The following is a 22,765-nucleotide window of genomic DNA, read 5'->3' as shown; positions in this document are numbered from 1 at the left end:
AATGAAGGCAATGTAAACATTTTACAATTCTACACTCTAGTGCAGTCTTGAGAGCAAACGTACACATTAAACCACTTATTATAAAATCATAAATCATGCCTTTCTTTTTATAGTTAATGTTCATTGTATGCCTCATGCGTCAGAGTTAATAGCTTTAGCATACAAATGATACTGAATTAAGGATAGCATGAATTTACTAGTCATGAAAAACTCCCCAGCGTGACATCCCTGCTTCTGGGAGAAAGAGCTTTTAGAGCTGCTGGATGCCGTTTCATTCTCATGTGATCTTATGAGGTTTTTCCCCCCTGTCTGACTGCTGAGCTGTGTTTGTTTGCCTATAGTCACAGAATTCCCCTTAGAATCCAAGCCCAAGACATTACTTAATAAGTGATGAAGAATAACTGCATGTGTACAGAATACCAGTGATGTAACTAAGCAGGACTGTTGTCATCCACATCCCTTTTATTTTTGACAGGATTATCAAAATCCCAGATTGCAGTGAAAAGCTGTGCTTCCAGATTCGGGGAGCAGCACCACCATATGTTCATGCTGTGGGGAGAGGTGAGAAAGGGAGATGTGAAATGAGCTCTGAACACAGAATAGGGGAACTGTATACAGGTAGATGAACTGTATCCTGGATAACAGGAGTAACATATAGGATGAATCGTGCCCTGTGTCTTAATTATAACACTAATAGCCTTTTAAAAAAATGTTAACAAGGTACATTAAAACAAGATGCTATGTGGTGGATTTTGCTAAATTCTACAGTTCACACCAGATGTGGGGAACTGGACCTGATTGGTGGGCTGGATCTTCCGTGGGCCATGTGACAGGTGGGTGGGGCTGTCCACCTGTCAGTCACTGGGAGTTAACTGTAGGTTTGCTTCCGATACTTTATTCTTTATTTGTGGCCTTGGCTTTAGTTTAATCCAGAGCTGCAGAGAAAGAGTCATCTGTGCAGCTGTGGCTTGAATTCAAGCTGCACCTGCAAAGATTCTTGCCAAAAACTGGACCCTCACATTTTGGGAAGGGGTCAGCTCTACTTGGGAGCTCCTAGGTGGAACAAAATCCTACCAGGGCTTGTATTGGTACTGTATTTAAAAGGCACAGAATGCAAGCCCCATTTGCTTGGTAAGCTCATTGCTGGGTGGAGGGTCACTGATGTCAACCTAGCTGAGGGCTTCTTCAGATCTGGAGCTGATATTGTCAGGCACAGAGGCACCTAGAGGTCATTCCCTACTATGCTGCAATCTCTGCAGCATCGGTCCCTACTATTAGCAGGCAATATGCAGCCTCTTTATTCGTATGCCTGGTATAAATACTGGAAGCCTGGTTAGGGTTGCCAGACTCAATAGAGGACAAGACTTCTGTGCCTTTAATTGCCCTGCTCTCTTTTGAGTCTGGAAACCTTAAAGAGAAACCAGCAGACCCTTTGTTTAATTTCCAAGCAAAGGGTGTGCTGGTTTCTCTTTAAGGTTTCCAGACTCAAAAGAGAGCAGGGCAATTAAAGGCACAGAAGTCCTGTCCTCTATTGAGTCTGGCAACCCTAAGCCTGGTCTGCTATGTCTGGATAACAGAGCAGGGCCTTTTCGTTGCTCCATTTCAGGCTCCTTATTCCAGAAAAAGCCACTGACATTGGAAGGTCTAGATCTGATTCTAGCTTGCCGCCGCCACCCCCCCCCCCCGATCTTAAGATGTGTAAAGTACTGTTGGTAGGAAAGACAAGGTATAAACTTATTGAATGTAGACAATCTAAAACAAAAAGTAGTTCAGTGTGCAATCCGATGCATGGTCTTTCAGAATCAAGTCCCATTGAGTTTCAGATAAATGGGTATAGGATTGGCCTTCTAAACAGATTGTAGGATCATTAGTAAAAGAACTAACCTTGCTCCTTCCTTTTTGAGGGAAAGGTCTGTAGCTCAGGGGTAGAAAAGAGGGTCCCAGGTCTAATCCCTGACATATTTTGTTAGGGGTGGAAACGTTCCTTGCCTGAAACTCTGGAGAGGTCTGACTCGGTATAATACAGCTTACACTAGAACAGGCACGTCCAACTCCCAAGAGACTGTGATCTACTCCCAGTATAAAGAAACTGGCAGTGATCTACCCATTGTCATTGGAGGGAGGAGGAGCGTGCATGGGGTGGGTGGGTGGAAAGGGAGAATTGAGCAGAGTTGTTGAGTTTTTTGTGCAGAGGATTGCCCTGCACAGAGTTGTTTATCTTTTTTGGGGGGTGTGTGATTCCATGATCTACCAGGATCTACCAGGGATCTACTGGTAGATCGCGATCTACTGGTTAGACATGCCTGCACTAGAAGAACATAAGAAGAGCGAATGGCCCATCTAGGGTTGCTTCAGAAAATCTGTCATATCCACCACTCACTTGACCAGAAATATCTTGTTTATTTTATTGCTTACTCTGTAGCTGTGCTTTCTAAACCCCTCTCCTGTCCACCTCTCTTAAGGATCAGATGCAAGTGCTGTGGGGCTTCACCCAGGACAGTGTGTCTTGAAAGTGAGCGGGAATAACATGATGAATGAAAATTACACTGAGGTTCTGGAGCACTTTGCGGCATACAGGAACAGGCAGCAGGAATATCTGGTGAGTGCATGGGCGTGAGAAACTGGTTAGGGAGGCAGTTGTTTTCTTATAATGTTTTTAGAGGGTAAGAAAACACTGTATCAGGCTGTTGTGCAACTGTTCTGCTGAATAAATCAGCTTTGAACTTACATCCCCTCATCAACCAAGGAGGATGCTTAGAATTCACACCAAAGCAGAACTTTGCCTGTTCAGATGGCAAAATATGCCTGTTCAGATGGCAAAAAGCAGCTTCTGTCAAGTTAGCAGGGACAAGTCCAAATACTAAATTAGATTTGGTTCTAAGACCTGAACACTCCCCCTTATAAAATCTCTTGATTTTTGTTGTATCCTAGTTTTAAAAGCAGAGCTCTTTCCTCTAGATCCAGAGCTGGTTTTGAATGTTAACATCCTTCTCATGAAATTCAGTGCATTTTATAATTCTTTGTAATTGACTTCACTCCCATTCCTTTTAAACCAAAACTGGGCTGTGGCTCTAAGTATGGGTAGACTAAATTTATCCAATAGGCCAGTGTTTCCCAAACATTGGGGAACCCCAACAAAAAAATGTCATATATGGGTATTTTTGCACAATCCTCTCAAGCCTATCTCTATTCACTGAGGACAAAAATAGATGATATCTGAAATACCTGTATGCACTTAATGCAGCTGACTTTCGTTATTTGAAGAGAAGCCATAGGAGGAAGTGTTCAAGATTGGGACTGTGGCATGGGGTGGGGCATTTGTCTTGTGTGTGGTGGGGGTTTAACCCCTATTTTTCCATGCTACAGTCAAAATGAAAATATATCCCCCCCCCAGCTGCTATTGCCCATATCAGGTTTCCCTCTGGGGCAAACAGCAGCATTGGAGGGAGGCAGTTTTCACACAAGATGAAGAAAAAGCAGTCCATGGACAGAAGACTGGAACTGATGAATAGAGGGAAAATTCCCTGGGGTGATGGGGGATAATGCAATGCCTTTTTACTTGTTGCACTGCCGCATAAAGGACTCTGGTGGACTCTGATCTGGAAGACAGGTCCCAATCCCTACTCAGGCACAGCTTTGCAGGACCACTCTAGTTCTCTGCTTCAGTTCCCCATCCTTAAAGTCATAATCCCACAGAATTACTGTAAAGATGACCAGGTTAAAACACTATATTAGAAAGAAAGAAAATGTATCCCAGCCTTCAGTAGTACCTTCTCAGTGCTGTTTTAAGCAAAATCAGTGCGCAACGTCATGCTGGAAGCAGCTACCCACATCTGTTCCACCTTGTGTCCACAATGAAATGAAATGGACACGTGCAGCTGTTTTAAATATAACGTAGTACATGCTTGATCTGTTACATTTGAAGCACGACGGTGAGTATTGCACGTTGTGATTTCACAATGCAAGAAGTGGCTGGAAGAAGGACTGAAGAACAGAGAGATGATTTTCAGGTTGCCAAAATGTATTTTAACAACCACTTCCCCCCACCCCACCCCAAATATTTTTACATAGAGTGGGAGCTTTTGCTTTATAACAGTAAAAGGAGCTCACAGAAGAGGGAGGAGTCAGCAAAACAACTATTCTCCTCCATCACAAGGCTCTCTCTCCATCCGCTATATTAAAAAAGGATGTCATGGTACTGTCAGGGTCAACCTAGACAATGCATTAAGCACCTCTATGCACTTAATGAACCAGACTTGTTATTTGAATAGCAGCCATGGGTGGAGGGAGGGGCATTTCAATAGTTGCAGAGGGAAGGTGAGGTGGATCTGGACTGTGGCATGTTGGGAGTGGGGATTTAACCCTTTCTGCTAGTCCAGGCCTCCTCTTTTGCTGCAACTGTTGGAGCTAATAAACTGTGACTACTGCCTCTCCCTGTTAAGCTAACAGAGAGGTCATGTTAGAATCCCTACACAGTTTTGGCGCAGACCCATATGAATCTGCTCAGTTATTAAGATCATCATCTGAGGCTTTGCTTCATATCCTGCCTCAGTATGAGGCATGGTCAGTAGGCATGTGGGACCAGGCCTTATCAGCAGTACCACCCAGGTTGTGGAACTCCCTCTTCTTGGAGGTTCATGTGGTCCCCACATTGCAAGCCTTTCACAGAGCTGTGAGGACTGTTCTTTTCCACAGGGTGTTTGATCTTGAGTAATTCTGGCTCTATGTTGGTGGGGTTGTGGTTGCTCTGTTCAGATGTTCTCTCTAACTCTATGGATTTCAGACACTGTATTTTTAATGAGGTTTTCTCACATTTTCTGGTCCTGTTTATCATTCTCCTCCTCTCCCTGATGTTCCTCATCACCCCCATTGGCCATCCATCATTGGCCATACTCATCTCATTATTGGCCATGCTCGTCCAGAACATCTGGAGCAGACCAGGTTGCTGATACCTGTAAATCCATCCCAAAGCCAATGTGCAGTGAAACTTGGGGAAATGTCTCTCTAACATCCCTGCTTTCTTTGGAAGGGTTTTTATCAATGGGTGTACCGAACACATGAAGACGCAGAAGAGGACAGAGCTCGGCAGTCAGCTTCCAACTCATACCTGAATGGAAGTCATTCTGAATCTTGTAAAGGAGATCTCTCAATCGAGGAAAATGATCCCCTTAATGACAGCCAGCAAGACGAAGGTAAGACATTCCTTGCCAGTGAGGGAAATGATCTCTAGGCAGTGATCTGTAGCTGTCCTCTGATGGGGTTGGGGTGGAGAGGGATAGCTTGGTGATGCAAAAGGCCTCCTGGCCCCCCTTCTTAGTAGGTCTATAAAATAGTAGGTCTATAAAAGACTTTCCTTGAAAAGCCACTGCCCTCTAAAGTACTGGGCTAGATAGACCTACGATCCGGTTCATTATAATGCAGTTTTTTGTATGATACATCAGTAGAATGTGAGGTGGATATGCCTTTCTGGTAAGGCAAGGTGGCAGAGACAATAATTGATACCTGAATCACTGTGGATGTTTAATTTGGAACAGGGGTTCTTTTCTTGTCTTCAACAGACAGTCTTCAAGGGTTGCCATTCAACCCTTGCCTATTACAGGGACTGGAGACTGGGCATTTCCCCGGACCGTGTCAGTTTCCTGCTTTGTGCTATACAAGTGTGAGTCAGTGGGTGAGGAATCTGGTAGATCACTCAGGATGCCGCAAGGAGAAGCCTATGTGCAGAACTTCATTCCTGCATCTCCTCCTCTGTGGTCTCTCACACTGGTTTCATATATACAAACTTTGTCTCCAAAACAGTACATCTGTTTTTATTGACCTCTTTAGCTGTGCACTAGAGAAAAATCACTGAGCCCCAGGATGCAGTGTTGTAGGGAAATTGACTTGGCAGCTGCAATGTCAAGCCACAAACCCAGCATAATTACACAGTGCCTTGGCTTGTGGTTGACATATATCACACTGGGCAGTGTATTTATTTTATATTTTACTGAATTGCTTGTATCCCTTGTGCCACGTAGGATGCCAGCTCAGTCTTTCTCTCAACTTGTTACCCCAAATTGGATGCGACTGACTTGTAGCTAAACTGTGGGATTCTTAATGAGAATGTTATTGAGAAAAGGGGATTGTGGGATTCTATTTACTGACAATGCTATATTTGGCTGAAGCTGTAATGTGGGGACTAACCAAGATGGCAAGAGATGAGAGTATTAAGACATCTGAGTCCCATTTGATATTTTGCCTATGTAGCTTCTCTTTGAAAGGAAGTATGCTTTACTTAGCCGAACTTTCCCCACTGGGTTACTGTGAAGATAAAACTGGGTATAGCGTTGAGACCTTGAGTTTCTTCAAGCAAGAGTGGGGTGCAAATATAAATAAAATTAATACCTTAATAGGATGTTGCATAGCATCATATTTCAGCAAAATAATGAATGAAATTAAAACGTGCTTTAAAATTGAGACTGAGTGTTTGCTCAATAGGATCCTAAGAGGTTTGAGAATCAGCCCCACCAGTTGTGTCTAGTACTACCTGTCAGTGTCGCCCCCTCTCCCAAGACATTTCAAGACGTTTAAAATTTCTTTTGATGGCTTATAGTTGGAAGAAGCATCACTGCCAGAATTTCAAGTAATTTTGTTGACTGAGCAGAAGCGAGGAGGGCTTTTAAAGTTCATCAGTGATAATCACATTTTTAAAAGCTTTTGAATATTCATATTTGCATTGTGTGCTCTTGGCTGACTCGCAGTGTGATGGCATGTGCTTTGATTGCATGATTGACAGTGTAATCCTAATCGTGCCTGTTCAGAAATGAGCCACATGGAATTCAGTGGTACTCACTCTCAAATAAGTGTAGGGATAGCATTGTAGTCCTTGCCAAATGTTTTAAACATCCACCTCTCAACAATCCCAGGTTTCATGAGGTCAGAGATTATGGGAGTTGCACATCATATACATACACACGCCTTTACTGTGGTCTTTGACACCTGAGATGTGTAGTTTCATGACCCACCCTCTACCTGTGACTGTAATTTGTTGTAGAGTTGGAAGGGACCCTGAGGGTCAAGTCCTCCTTTGTGCTATGTGGACACACCTGTGAGATGGTTTTTGTTTTTATTTTTAATGAACTCGGTAATATCACAGTGTTCATAAATGCCAAGAGGGCATTTTAATTATGGCATGTTCTCACTCCTCCTGTGCATATATGGCTTTTTGTGCTGCTTCAGGGATCCTGAGAATTCTTTTGATATGATACAGCTTGTGCTCCTGTCTCCATCTCTGTGCTCTTCTAATGACTGAACTTTGGCTTGCAGAATTGGCCCTTCAGACTTTTGACTCCCCGTTAATCATCAGAGAAGACACTTCTCTTATTAGCCTAACGGTGGACAATGTTCACCTGGAACATGGCGTCGTGTATGAATACGTCAGCACTGCTGGGATCAGGAGTTTTGTCCTGGAGAAGATCATTGAACCCAAGGGGTCCTTCAACCTCACAGCAAAGGTTTATACCATTTGGTGTTATTCTTTAATGCATCAACCAGGCACCCACTTTTCCCTGTCCCTGAAGCTCAATAGAGTAACAAATGTATATAAAGGTAAAGGTAAAGGGACCCCTGACCATTAGGTCCAGTCGTGACCGACTCTGGTGTTGCGGCACTCATCTCGCGTTATTGGCCGAGGGAGCCGGTGTACAGCTTCCATGTCATGTGGCCAGCATAACTAAGCAGCTTCTGGCGAACCAGAGCAGCACACGGAAACATCGTTTACCTTCCCGCTGGAGCGGTACCTGTTTATCTACTTGCACATTGACATGCTTTCGAACTGCTAGGTTGGCAGGAGCTGGGACCGAGCAATGGGAGCTCACCCCATCGCGGGGATTCGAACCGCCGACCTTCTGATCGGCAAGCCCTAGGCTCTGTGGTTTAACCCACAGCGCCACCCACGTCCCAACAAATGTATATAGAAATGTGTTAAAATATATTGAAGTATATTAAAATCCATTTGCAATGGAAAAGGACCCTCTGTTGACGGCAGACAACCTAATGGGAGATGGTGTACAATGAGTTAAAGAAAATCTTTAAATGTACCTTTCCTAAGAAACCAGAAGCATTTCTTCTAGGTGTAATTGGGAATGGAATTGCCTAAGAAAGCCCACAACCTATTCTTATACGCAACAACCAGCAGCAAGGGATAGTATATGCAAGATGTTGGAAATTAAGAGAAATCCCATGGAAAAAATAATGGCTATGCAAACTAATTGAATATGCCAAGCTTGCCAGTATGACATCTGAAATAAGAAACCAAGATGACTTGGTTGTGAGTGGGAGTACCAAGGGGGATATTTATTGGACCTTAAATATGACGTCCAGGTTAGGGGATGCTTTGTGGCCAACAGTTGACATTATAAAAGATAAGAGATTGTGGAAAATTAGGTGAAGAACTAGTGTATATGCAGCCAAATAATATGTATAAAGAACAGTCATGAAACGCTGGGTGGGAAGTCAAATAGATTTATTGTATATTGTATGCAAAAGGAGATGTAACTGTAAAACTAAAGAAACTAAAAAAAAAGTTAGATGGCTGCAGAGATGTTGAGACTCGCTGCAGATTGCAGCTGGCAAAGTTTTTTTTTAAAACAGTGGGGGGGGGGACACACCAAGGAAAAACCTGTCATCCAACACCTCATTACTACATTCTGTTAAGTCAACCCCCACCTCTTCCAAAACATTCTTAGAAATCTATCTACTTTCCACAGAAATGAATTTCCCTCTCACTTTTTGTGGAATGAGGGTTCCACAAAAACAAAGAACAAAATGTGAGTCACCACTTGCGTTACAATTTGCCTTTCCAAAGTGTTCCCTTGAAATACGCCAGGAAGCATGTCTACCTGCCCAGTTGTCATGTTTGTTTGCCTTTGGAATTGTGCAGTCCCGGCTGATGTTGTATTTCCAATGTTTCATCTGCTTAGAGGCTTGCTTAGAACCAAGCAAGGTAATTATTTTCTCCTGCTTTAGATTTTGGAGACCTTTGCTACAGATGACAGCTTCTTTGTGAAGAACTGCAGAAGGCTTATGTCCCTCAGCAATGCTGTGGTCACCATGCCACAATATGAGTGCCGGCAGATTTGTGACACAAAGTTGGAGAGCATCAGCAGAAGGGTTGCCAGCTATCAAGGGGTGAGATCATTGTGCACAACAACATCATGACACTGGAGCATAGTGATGCCTTTAGATTTCAAATCCCCTTTCAAGGAGGTTGCCTGGGTATAGGTGTGCATTAGGTTACGTGCTTTCAACTTTTAGATGGCTTTCTGGTTTTATTGAGATTGCAGATTGTGAAACACTTGAACCATATCTAGTTAAGGGCCTTCTTCACACAGAAGCAGGCTTTACAATCTGACAGTTCGGACTGGATGCACACAGCTCATTTTACAAAGCCAAGATATGACGCCTGCAGATCAGACAGGAAGCAGGAGTAAGGGGCTCCTATCTACCCTCCTCATCAAAAATCAGTGGGATTATGGTTTTAAATAAATAAATAAATAAATAAATAAACGAATAAATAAATAAATAAATAAATGAGTAGCACATATCCAGAACCCACAGCTCCATGCACAGTCTTTTGGAACAGAGCCCCAGTTTACATCATGGGATGTAAGTATTCACCTGCTATCATGGACTATTTTCTACATCATTTCTGGTCTCTCCTGTATTCTGTGAACATCTTGAAGCATACTATACATAGATTTATGTAGTTACAGTGGTGCCTCGACATACTAATTTAATCCATTCCGAAGGCACCTTCGTAGGTCGAAAAATTCGTAAGTCAAAAAACGCCATTGGAATCGCGATTTCCCATGGGAATGCATTGGAAACGGAAAAATTCGTAAGTCGAAGCAACCCTATCTAAAAATCCCTAAGTCGAAAAATCCCTGTCTAAAACCGCTGCAGTTTCCTTTCGGATGTCGAGACATTTGTAAGCTATTAGCCCCATTTGTAAGTCGGAAAATTTTGTTGTCGAGTCATTCGTAAGTCGAGGTACAACTGTACTTAATAAGGAAATACATTTATTGGAAAGAGGGCCACAGAGGTTTTTTTTCTTTTGTGGGTGGAGCTGCTGATGGAAATGGGGGGGGGGGAGCAGCTGTGGTAGGTAGTTCGGTTTATTTATAAGTGCATAGACCCAGGGGCAAGTAGTTTGTGGATTAGTGTGCTAGTACAATTGAAACATTTTTCTTTCTTTCCCTAGTTCGCAGATGAGTTGAAAACCAAGGTGAGCCCACCCTTCAAACGAGCCACAACGGAACTTCACCCTCTGAGCAGCATGGATTTCTGCCCCACCAACTGCCACATTAACCTCATGGAAGTGTCGTATCCCAAAAACACTACCTCGGTGGCTAGGTCGTTCAGCATTCGCATCGGACGGAAGCCTTCTATTATTGGCCTAGATCCAGAACAAGGTGCTCACTATCTCTCTTAAGAGCTTTGCATACCCATTGGAGCAACACCCAGTTGTTGTGTCAAGACCTAATTCAAGAAGAATGCTTCTACTAAGATGCCCGATCCCCTTTGAAGTTTTTATGAAAACATCTGACTCTGTCATAGGGCACAGCATAATAGTAGGAATAGGGTGGGTGGGGATGAGCATGGCTATCATCCTGCACATGACAGCCAAGCAGCCTTAAGCAAATTGCCCCCTTTTCTGTATAGAAGGGATGGTTTATTGACTGGGAAAGAAACTTGAAACAAGAGATCCATCACCATGCAAATATGTTGTGGCTGCAAGGCTTGGCAGCTGTAAGTAGGCAATTGGACAACTGAGATACTGGCAACAGGGAAAGGAAGGCCAAAGGTCTAGGACTAGGTCATGGTTGCTGTTCTTGCCCTAGTATTTACAGAATTTGACAAGCTTGAGTACAGCTATTAGCCTGCTGATAATTCCAGATAAGTAAATAAATTTCATAAGGGACCCAGGTGGCGCTGTGGTTAAACCACTGAGCCTAGGGCTTGCTGATCAGAAGGTCGGCGGTTCGAATCCCTGTGACGGGGTGAGCTCCCGTTGCTTGGTCCCAGCTCCTGCCAACCTAGCAGTTCGAAAGCATGTCAAAATGCAAGTAGATAAATAGGAACCGCTACAGCGGGAAGGTAAACGGCGTTTCCATGTGCTGCTCTGGTTTGCCAGAAGCGGCTTTGTCATGCTGGCCACATGACCTGGAAGCTATACTCTGGCTCCCTCGGCCAATAATGCGAGATGAGTGCGCAACCCCAGAGTCGGTCACGACTGGACCTAATGGTCAGGAGTCCCTTTACCTTTACCTTTACCTAAATAAATTTCATAAGCATAGTTCTAACCTTTAGGTAAATTTTAAAGGATTTCTCTACGATGACTACAAAGGGTCTTCTGGGGCAGGGAAATTCTGCGCAATTCCTTATTTCTTCCCATCTGTCACTTATATCTTCCCCCTTTTGGAAAACAGTTCAATAAATAACAAACAAAATAATTTGAGGTTGCTCCTTAAAAGAAGCTTTAAAGACAAGTGCTTTTTGTAACGAGCATTTTCAAATGTTTAACAGGAAGCTTAAATCCAGTCTCGTATACTCAGCACTGCATAGCCAGCATGGCTGCACCGTCATGGAGATGCTTGGCGCCAGAAAATGGGGACCTCAACCCACATGGACAATACGATGGTTGCTATGGCCAAGAGAATGGAGGAACTCCTCAGGAGGAGAGAGGTCTCACCTTTCTGTTGAAGCAAGAAGATCGGGAGATACAGGACTCCTACTTGCAGCTCTTCAACAAACTAGATGTAGCAGTTAAAGAAATGAAACAATACGTCTTTCAGATAAATAAGTGAGTTGGGTTAACATCTTGCCTTTAGAAATATTTGTGCTCAGTCGGGGGGGGGGGAGATTGAAGTTAGAATTGAATTATAACTCTCAATGTGCCTTTAGCTTTAGCATGCCTTAGAGCAGGGGTGATGCAGAGCCTCGATTAAGGTTTAAAAGCATGGGGAGATTTACAGAGCTTCAGCCTACAGGTGTCCCCATGTATCTATAGCAGAGATTACACTTCTGACTCCTGGAGCCCTTGGCTTGTTTTTCTTCTTACCATGATACATTCTGCATCTGCAGGCTTTTGTCCACCATTACTGAACCCACGGCAGCAGGATTATGCGAGCTTCCCTCCATGGAGGAGATGCCCGCCACATCCTTGGTCTCGGAAGAGAGCGATATTGACAAAGTAGAGCATGGGATGAAGAAGGTTTGTTTCAAAGTGTCTGAGGAGGACCAGGAAGATTCAGGACATGATACAATGAGTTACAGAGACTCATACAGGTGGGTTCAGTGAGTCGCACTGATCGGAAGCCATTTCACTTGGATACTGAGAAGATTATACGTCCATGTATAATCAAATGAATCACATACTGCTGTTAAAACTGGTGATATCAAGAATCCTCATGTTCTTCTGCTTGATGGTTTCATCTAGTAGCAGACTTGGGTAGTGGAGTACCTATCAGGAAGTGAAAAAAGAACCACCTAAAAATAAGTTTTTTGCATCCTTGGAGAACTCCCAGAAGTATATTTGTAAAATAAAAGAAAATTATAGAGAGCGAGAGAGCAGAAACAGAGAAGGAAGCCCCTTGGCAACAAGATTTTAAGAGCATACAGGGTGATGATGGTAGTTGAGAGAAAGAGAAATGTCTAAAGAATTGTACTGCCTGAGCCCCTGACAAGTTATGAAAAGGGTCATAGAAAGAGGGGTGATTAGGGACCCCTGACAGCTTGTTATAACTATCCTTGAGAAGAGAGATTGTGAGTTGGGTGGAAGGAATGTGGGCCATGAGATCTAAAAACTCCCCACAACCACCCACTCTGTACATGGATGTTTCAGAAGGGCCGCAAAGCAAAAGGATTCATTTCCCTTTATTCATCCTCCAGAACTGCACCGGCCCCATATAGCTTTGAAATGCTCAAATTTGGGCCCAGCAGCACAGCTGGGGAAAATCCCTGGGGAGCAGGGGAAAATTCACCTTTTTTTCTCTTTCTGACCGCTGAAATTTCCCTTTCCAGAGATCAGTAGTTCTCTCTGACTGAGCCCACAGAATTGTATTGCAGGTCCTAGTTATTAATGAATGCATTTGAGAACATGCACTAAGCTAGAAGTAGAGGCGGTTTTAGTGTAGTCCCACACTGGGTGCTGGTATTGCAGGGGGTGCTGCAACAATGATGTAGAACGGAGCACGAGAGGCGGGGGGGGGGGATTTTTAGCATTGCACAGGGCACCACTGAAATTTGAGAACCCAAAGTCCACCACCGCTAGAACATGACATATCAAGAAGGATCTCTGGTATATCATAGCCCCTGTGCACATTTTGTGATGCCTATAATTCTGCTTATTACATGCAAGACATGCCTTTTGGGCTGGCACACTTCTTTATGTGTCACCACAAGAAAAATGTTTGTTGCACCACAATCTGTGAATCCATTCCAGCAAATGTTAACTATGGCTAAATTAGGAGATTAGCCACAGCTAACCTTTATTAAATTTGTGTCCTTTGTTTCTTTAAATTGTGTCCTTTGTCTTATAGATATAGACACCTACCAATCTTACATTCTTACTCAAAGGGTTCTTGCACTTTGATAATAGAGCAGAATCATAACCCATCTATTGCCCTTCTGGTTTGCTGGTTGTTTGTACATTACCACATTTTATTCTAGAATGACTTACCATATGGGAGGCCACTTGTAAGATTTACAAACAAAAGTTAAATGTTTTGTGCAGTGATGCAGGATGAAGGGAAAAGCAATGGGGAATTGAAGTGACTCCAAATAGTTGCATTTTGACTAATGCTGTTCTCAGTGACACAGAATGTTCACAGCAACAGCTACCCACTAGCTACGGTAGCAATACCTTCTTACTGTTTAGTACATCTGCATTGCAAGGTAGGAGGAATTTGTCCCTCTTCATAGGAAGGACATTCCATCACTCCAGACAAATTCAGTTGATTTTCTCCATGGTTTTCCTAATCTCATCTGCCCTAACAAGCTAAAATCCACATGTTTTTAAATCTTACCAATTCTTTCCCTCTTTAAAAAGCACTCTGTGCTTAAAATCTGCTAACAAATGGATCATCGCTCCTTATATACTTAGGACTGTTCCCAAATGTACAGTAGAGCACATATGACATGGGCCAGGCCCTAATCATTACTTGCACAGTACGAATTTAAGTGCATCCAGTCCAGAGTTCACAACAATTTGACATGGTGCACATGTCAGTCACAGGATCAACTTACAGCAGGGCCTCAGTGATCAAGGCAGGTCAGGTGAGGTCAGAGGGAGGAATTTTCCTCTTTATCCAGTGAAGCATCGCAACTGGGAAGAGGGAATCTTTTGTGGGTTTTTCAGGAGTAGACGCCTGTTAGCTTCAGACTGGTTCTGCAGCTGTTGTTTGCAGAACTGTTAACTTGTTGTCTTATGTGTACAAACACACAATCCACAGAAAACACAGACTAATTGGACTTTATAACGATTACATCTACAGCAGGATTTTTTTTGCATTACTCAGATCAGCAGGCACCAGTCTGAGGCACATGGAAGTAGACTGAATTAACCACAGCCCTGCTGTTTGGAAGATCTCACAAGAGATTTCAAGTAATGCACTTTTTTTTTTTTACTTTGTGGTTTTGTGTCCTAAGTGGAACAATTTCTGGATCACACATGAGAAGGATAGGAGAGAACAGAATACGCTGTTTTTGAAGGGGCTGCCAACCAGCTAGAGGCTTTTTCGCTGCCTGAATCATAGCCCTTCGATGAGGGCATTACGAGACTCATACCACCACCACCCCCAGGTGAAAACTGACAAGTGAAAGATAGCTTGGTCCCTGTCCACTTGTTCCAACAAGGGAATCTAAAGATGCAAGGAAGTTGCCCACTCCTCTGTATTGCTGATTGAAGGAGCAAATAAGCTAAATTAGGTTCCAGCAATACAGAGGATACAAAATGGATTTAGGCCAAGATACACAAGGCTTTCCTCTAATAGTTCCCCCTCTTGCCAGGCACATCAACAACATGAGGTAATTAATGGTGACGACGGGGCAGGGGGGAGTCATTTCATAGTAGTAAAAAAAACCACAACCAGTTTGAACTGGCTCTTCATCTCAATTGATTTCAATCCAATACCAGAGCTAAAATTCAAATACTCTTTATTTAGTGGATCATAACAATAAGGAACTAAGGCACCTGTACTGCAGAACAGAAATTCCATCCAACCATTCTGCAGGCAATGCTATTTTGAAGAGACCTTTTTAGTCTAATAGGAGCGGATTTATATATTGTTCAAATATCTCCTGACTACTCCTGTCACTATGGAAATGAGTCTCGCAAATACTCAACGACTTTACTATTAGACTGCTGTAGAAAGTCAAGACTGTCTGAAAAACAGCTTTGTGCATTTCAGTTCCTCAAACGTGGTTCCCTCACTCCCCACCCCCACCCTCTGCCATTGTAATATAACACTATAAAACCACAGAAGTTTTCAGGTAGCTTGGAAGCACTTCTAGTAGCCGCTGTTACAGAGAAGTCTTTCCTATTCAAGTCTGTGAACATTGTGTTCCCAGAAGACTCAGAAGGGGAAAACAGTAAAAGAATAAAAGTTCAGGTTTCCCACCCCCTTACCCTGATTTCTTGTTTTTTCAGTTGGTTTCAGAAAACAGAGATCCAAAATATTTGTGTCTGAAAATCTTGTCTTAAGGCATAAGTGGCCAGCTGCTTCTCATGGCATATATGTCACCTAGTGAAACATCACACCGTTCAAGCTTTAAAATGTTTATGTACCTCTGTGTGTGTGTGTAAATAAATCTTGAGCAGTGCATAGTGATACCTCGGGTTACAAATTCTTCAGGTTACAGACGCTTCAGGTTACAGACTCCACTAACCCAGAAATAGTGCCTCGGGTTAAGAACTTTGCTTCAGGATGAGAACAGAAATTGTGCTCCGGCGGCACAGTGGCAGCGGGAGGCCCCATTAGCTAAAGTGGTGCTTCAGGTTAAGAGCAGTTTCAGGTTAAGAACAGACCTCCAGAACGAATTAAGTTCTTATCCCGAGGTACCACTATATAATATAAAATTTATTTTTTTTAAAAAAAACAAAGACGATGAATCAGTATAAAACCCCAAAATAGTGATATTTTGACAGATCACCCTGGTTGGTGCTAGAAGGGAAGAATAAAGCCCAATAGGAAGATCTACATTTGAACTGCATTTCCTGCTGCAGTGATTCAAGCGCTGGTAGCTCTTTCACCCATACTGGACTTTTTAATCAGGGGACCCCTTCCTCTTAAACATGTAATTTAATTGTGTTCATTTCCACATACATGTCACGCCTTAGGATTGTTGTGAGCGTAGTGATCCAGGTACATTGAGTATTTCTCCTGTGTTGTTGGCAAAGGAGATGGAATTTTGTGTGAAGCAGAGCTCTCAACATGACAACCAACCAAAGAAAGCTACTGAGCGGGAGCCAAAAACTGTCAAATGCTTGTAGAAAATCCCCAGCGTGTTTTGCAACCTGTGCATTAAAGAAAATAGGCCATGGCAATTCAATTAGAAGTGCTATTTCTAGCACGTCAAGATTCCTAGTCACAGGAATTAGCATCATTTATTTCCTCTAAGAGCCGAGCATTGAACATGTAAAAAGCACATTTTGCATGGTTTAAATCCTCAGTTTTGGTTCCATAGAAAAGCTGTTGGTGGGTGGTAGGCTAATCTTTTGCTGGCAGTGTATCTTCAGGGTTTGTTGGTTTGTTGTTGTTGTTTTGTTTGAAAAAACCCTACCTACTCACAGTGGAATTTGTTTTAATGCAATAGAAATAATTTTATTCAGCTTTTCATATGACTCCTATTCCTGTGCTGGGTTTTGTTTAATGGGTTCTATAATTGAGCCTAATCTGCCCTAGATGACACAGTGAGATCAAAGGCAGATTCCCAGTGGGGCTGTCACTTCTTTCAGAATTTAAATGAAAGATGAGAGAGATTGTTCAGTCTTACCTCTTTTAGACTCAGACGATTGAGCATACATAACCTATATAATAGCAATTCAAGAAGGAATCAAATGTGTTTTGATTGGTTTTGGTCAGAAAATGGATATGCCGGGGTTTACAAGAATGGGTAAAGCACAGCTAAGAAGATACTTAGCTGGCATTAGTCATGGTTTGTTGTACGAGATCTGATTCGGACAATCAGTTTACCTTTCATAGCCATTTGTCTCTTCCCAACATTCCTAAACATAGTGTAGTATATCCCTTTCAGAAATTAAGAGAAATAGATACCTTTGAGAACAACTTATATGTTGATAGCAGAAATCAAGTGGAGCATTCTCCTTCATCCCCCCCCTGTCATTTTGATTAAGATGAAACAGCTCTTGGATATCCTGTGCTGTTAAGATTGCAGATCTACACAGACAAAAGTATCATGTCATATTATTCTCCTGCTCATCATTTTTTAATCCCCACAACAACCCTAAGAGGAAGCCTAGGAAAGGCTGAGATGCAGTGACTGGCCCAAGGTGAACCCACTGAGCTTCATGGCCAAGTGGGGATTTGAACCCTGGTTTCCCAGGTCCTAGTCCAACACTCTGGGTATGTCTCTGTATCCAAGGAGCTAACAAGTTCTCATAAGGGTCTATTCCATAGCAAAGTCCCCTGTGGTAGCCCAGGGTATGGAGCATAGCTGCCAAGTTATCCCTTTTTTAAAGGGATTTTCCATTATGCTGAATAGGCTTCCTCGCGAGAAAAGGGAAAACTTGGCAGCTATGGTATGGAGTTTCAGACTTGAATCCCACATACATGTGAATTCAGGTATCACCAAACTCATGGGCTTGTGGTTCCCTGGACCTTCATTTCCCATTTTCAACACGGGAGCAAAAAAGACTTCCCTTATGGAAGCATAAATTATATCCCATTTGGAGCATATTTTAAAGACTGCAGTGTTCATTTCAATAATGTTGCATAAATTATATCCCATTCAGAGAAGGTGCCTCCAGTCGCATCTGATTGGTTAACGTTGTGGCACATCAGGACCAGAGGCCAAATGTGGTCCTCCAGACCTCCCTGTCTGATCCTTGGGATTTTCCCTAGGCCACACTTCTCAGGGCCTCCATAAATGTTTTTGCCTGGCCAGAATGTGACCTTGAACTCTCATAATGCCTTCTTGCTCACCTTGGTGGACAATATAGAGGGGTGTGTTTTGAAACAAACTTACTGCACAGATGTCATATTTAGATTGATTGATTGAGGCATACTCTTGCTTCTTTTCACCATTAGCATGTGACCCATTTTGACTCCTATGTAAAAGAGTAAGAATAGCTAATAGAAAACTTAGGATAGTTACGTTAGGTCGGGAAATTGGAACTCTAAAGAATTCTGCTGCTGGTTCTGCAGATTATGCTCTCTAATAAAAATGTATGTTTATGTTTAAATCTGTGTTCTAGTCTGGGTAGATTCTATGGCAATTGTATCTCACCCGACATGCTTTGTGTAGATGTACTTGAGTATGATGATAAAACCAGAGTCCTACTCCTTTTTTTAAGTCAGAAGGCGGCAGTGGCAGGTAGTTTTAAGGGAAGTCTGGACTCAGCAGAATAGCTGAGTGACTGTCCTTGTGACCATCCAGGGATACACCTGGAAATGTCACAAAACAGGTACCGAAAACAGTGTTCCATCATTGTGCATTCTAATAAAAGAACAGTGTGGTTTTAAGTTAAATCTGAACTTTAGAGTCAAGCAACAGAACATGGAAGCTCAATGACGAAGTCCCTGTGGTCAAAGAATCAACTAAATTTGGGTTAGAGTTTGAACTTCTAACCCTCGTCTTTAGTCACTGAGATGAGCTCTGGTAGCAAAGAGTAATGCTACAGTTCTGCAATCTGTCTTCATCAGTGAAAGATGAAGTATTCTAGGACAGAGTTCAAAAGTTTGCTGTCACTAAAGGATGGTATCCTCTTACTGTGTTGCCCATTGTACACCACATTAAACCCTTGGAGACAGGCAGGAGAGAAATGAAAGAATGCCCTTGGATATCCCCTCTCCCCCAAGGTGCTAACTATGCATAGCTGAAATTCTCCATATGAAGAGATTCTTAGTTTCTACACATTTTTCTTCCAGTGAGTGCAACAGTAACCGGGACTCTGTGCTTTCCTACACCAGCGTACGGAGTAACAGCTCTTATTTGGGCAGTGATGAGATGGGATCAGGTGAGTGAACGCTGTGCTTCTATAATGAGACCATTAATAAAGCAGGGTTCAACAATGTGTGGACCATGAGCCAATTCTCCAGTAGATGCCAGTCTATTATTTAGCTGCTCACTTGTGTTTTCTTAGTGTCCCCATAGCAACCACCCTCCTTGCAGGCTTATGGAACGAAAAAAGCCCATGCCATACGCTATGTTCAAGTGGAAAGGGAAACTTCAAAAATCAGTTGGGTCATCTTGTTCATCTTGGTTCTTAGAGCACTTTCAGTTCTCCTTCTTTCCTTTTCACCCCTTCAGACAGATACCGTATAAGGAGGTGGTTGATTGCAGCCTAAAGTAGTTGTAGTTGATATTGCTGTTGTCATTATATATTAAATTTCTAGATAGGCCTTTACTTCTGACATTCTTTCCATTGGAATATGTTTGCATGAAAACAAGCCCCAAGTTTTACTGTTCCCACCATTAGGTGATGAACTCCCCAATGACATGAGGATACCTTCAGACAAACAAGACAAACTGCACGGCTGCCTCGAGCATCTATTTAACCAGGTGAGTGACACAAACGCTTATTATGTAGAACAGTGATCTTCACTGCTTTTGCCATACTCTCATAGAGTGCATGCTCTTCCAGATGCTTAGGAACCAGTATCGTTGATTAGCAATTGGGTGCTCTTTTCTTGACATTCTCTGTGATGGGGTTCAACAAATATTCTGTTGCTCATTCAGGCCATGGCTCATCTACTTGGCTTCATCTTGAGTGCCTCAGAGCATGACAGTTGTCTTCGGTTGTTCGCCCACAGCACTTGGTGTTCAGAAATATACTCCTTCTGGTCTTGAACCAATTTAGCTATTGTGATTTGGGGAGGGCATGGGGCACACATGGGGGAAGGAGTTGTGTAAGCAGAATTTCTTGCACTGATGAGATATGTTACCGCCCATGGTTTCCCCTAGAAAAATAAATAAAAAAACCACCTCTCTGGAAACTCTTGAAGAATTTTCAAGACTCACTAAATGTGCTTCGTTGCAGGTGGATGCTATCAATGCCCTTCTCAAAGGACCAGTAATAAGCAAGGCTTTTGAAGAAACAAAACATTTTCCAATGGACCACAGTTTACAAGGTAAACTTGCCAGAACATCATGTGCCCAGGATAATCTTGCTTTTCTCAGAACTTTACAGCTAGGTCCAGACGCAACTTGCTCAATCTCCAGCCGTTCCCCTTCTTCTTCCTCCTTCCTTCCTTCTGATGTGTGAACTCGCTTCTCCTTTCTTGAGAGAGGGGATAGGAAAACCTGGAATGTGATTGACATCACATCACGTTACAGGGGAGACAGAAGGAAAAGACACTGTGCTGCTGCTGTCAGTGGTAGCCATTAATTCCTCATAAGTTCCAGTTTCCAGCCCTATTGTATGTTTGACTTATTTGATGTAACTATATGTTTGCATTGTTTCACTGCAGGTTAGTTTTGCTGCTCTGTACAGATGCCCAGTTATGTTGTATTTTAAAATAACAATAACAATAACAATAATAATTGCAGCTTTAATTTTTCATCAGAGCCAACTTTTCAGAGGGCTTAGTTGGGATTAGCACAGTATGCAGTCAGGTACTGTTTTGAACTACTCTGGCATTGTTCAATTGCTCAGCCTAAAGTCCCTCTTCTTCTGCAGAATTTAAGCAAAAAGAAGAAACCACAATTCGGAGCAGGAACAAGATTCAAGTCAGCATCCAAGAAGATCCCTGGAACCTTCCGCTCCGAATCAAGAACCTTGTGGAGACCATACAGAAATACGTGGAAGGTCTGTGAAAAGGGATGCTGGCGGAAAGCTCTTTGGTTTATTTTTCGTATTGTGAAAAGGGTAGTAGAGGGACCGGGGATTGATCTGGGCTACCTTTATTGCAAATCCGGGTTTCTACCCATTGGACTGGATCAGTTTTGGGTGGGTTCACGTTTTTGCACTGACATGAGCTGAAAACATTTCTGATGAGACATAATTGGCCTATGTTTGGCAGATGGAGATTTCTAACAGATGAGATTTGTTCCCTATAGGCAATCCAAGTTGAGATCTTTTGATGTCCCTCAGGAGGTTGTGAACTCTCCATCTTTGGAGGTTTTTAAGCAGAGGCTGGATGGCCATCTGTCGTGGATGCTTTAGCTGAGATTCCTGCATTGCAAGGGGTTGGACGAGATGACCCTTGGGATCCCTTCCAACTTCTACAATTCTGTGATTCCACTGTATATCTGAAACCGACAAACCTCATAAGTCAGGCTCACAATAATTCCTTTGTTAGATTCCATCTAATTTTTCACTGGAATATGCTGCTCAGACTTGACCATGTGAATTTCCCTAGCAAAACCCTCCGTCAGAAGAGGAAGTGCAAGGGCAGTTCTGGACAAGCACCCTGGCTGCCGGATAATGTCATAATCCCTTGACGACATTTGTTTTTTTTCACATTGTGAAGTAAACTTGGGGAGTTCCCATGTTGAGCCATTTCACTGACATGGAAATGGTCTGTGCTTTAGTTTGAATAAGGAGAGTAGTTGTGATCTGCTTTCATTAAGAAACACAAAGATTTCTTCAAGCTGAAGAGTTTGCTGAGTCTAGAACCCCCTTGAAGCATCCAGATGAATGTGTGATGGCGTGAACTGTCATTGGGGGCTGGGTATGTCTTGCCCCCAGCATTCTGTCTTCAACACTTTGTGGGCAAGAACTAGGTAAGAGGCATAAATCAGAATACAGAGCAGCTTCAGGTGTGTTTGATTCCAAAATACTAGTGCAAACTGTACTTATGATGGGATGTTTAACCTTTGGACCACCAAATGTTGTTGGAGTCCGGGTCTCATCAGACCCAACTTGCATTGCCAATGGTCAGGAGTATTGGGAGTTGTAGTCCAATGTCTGGAGGACCAAAGATAGGCTCCGCTGACTTAAACCACCACTTCTCCAATTTTCTTAAATCCTCCTCAAACATTAGAGTAACTACCTAAGGACTTAAACAGGGGAGGGGTCTGGGGTGTACACCTGCCCTGGGCCCAGTGTCCTGGCACACTGACTCCACTTCAAACATTGAGCTGGACATGCTTAGAAGCTTCTCCACGATCAGGAACTTGTAATGCACAAAGATCTAAAGCATAGCTGCCAAGTACCCCGTTATCCCCGGGAAACCCCCGTATTTTCTTACCGTTTCCCGCAGGTGTCCCGAATGGCAAAATACCCCATATTCCCCTGGATTACGGAGCTCCTGCCAGCGGCCATGTTCTTCTGGTGCCGTGCCGGAACTGGAAGTCGCTTCTACGCACTTCCGGACATGCGTAGAAGTGACTCCCAATGCCGCTGTGCCCATTTCCAAAATGTTCGCAGCGCCAGAAGTCACTTCTACGCATGTCCGGAAGTGCGTAGAAGCAACTTCTGGCGCTGCGGACATTTTGGAAATGCTTCTACACATGTCTGGAAGTGCATAGAAGCGACTTCCAGTGCTGCAGCACTGCTGATCCCGGATTTTTCAATCCGGAACTTGGCACCTATGATCTAAAG

The 22,765-nt window shown here is 43.0% G+C and overlaps 1 protein-coding gene across 1 annotated transcript in view; it reads left to right on the top strand.

Moving 5' to 3' along the window:
• PREX1 (phosphatidylinositol-3,4,5-trisphosphate dependent Rac exchange factor 1) overlaps positions 1–22,765 on the top strand; it is a 236,004-nt gene that overhangs the window by 200,386 nt on the left and 12,853 nt on the right. Inside the window, exons 19-30 of the mRNA XM_035122595.3 lie at positions 476–561; positions 2,463–2,599; positions 5,030–5,192; positions 7,306–7,493; positions 9,007–9,168; positions 10,241–10,451; positions 11,566–11,842; positions 12,124–12,327; positions 19,149–19,237; positions 19,700–19,782; positions 20,261–20,351; positions 20,900–21,028. Of these exons, the coding sequence (XP_034978486.2) occupies positions 476–561; positions 2,463–2,599; positions 5,030–5,192; positions 7,306–7,493; positions 9,007–9,168; positions 10,241–10,451; positions 11,566–11,842; positions 12,124–12,327; positions 19,149–19,237; positions 19,700–19,782; positions 20,261–20,351; positions 20,900–21,028 (1,820 nt within the window). The remainder of the gene's footprint in view (positions 1–475; positions 562–2,462; positions 2,600–5,029; positions 5,193–7,305; positions 7,494–9,006; positions 9,169–10,240; positions 10,452–11,565; positions 11,843–12,123; positions 12,328–19,148; positions 19,238–19,699; positions 19,783–20,260; positions 20,352–20,899; positions 21,029–22,765) is intronic.

This window comes from Zootoca vivipara, chromosome 7 (genome assembly GCF_965207765.1).
Source record: "Zootoca vivipara chromosome 7, rZooViv2.hap1.1, whole genome shotgun sequence".
Classification (NCBI taxonomy): domain Eukaryota; kingdom Metazoa; phylum Chordata; class Lepidosauria; order Squamata; family Lacertidae; genus Zootoca; species Zootoca vivipara.
Note: the sequence above shows the minus strand (reverse complement) of the source record. Positions and strands in the feature narration are given on the sequence as shown.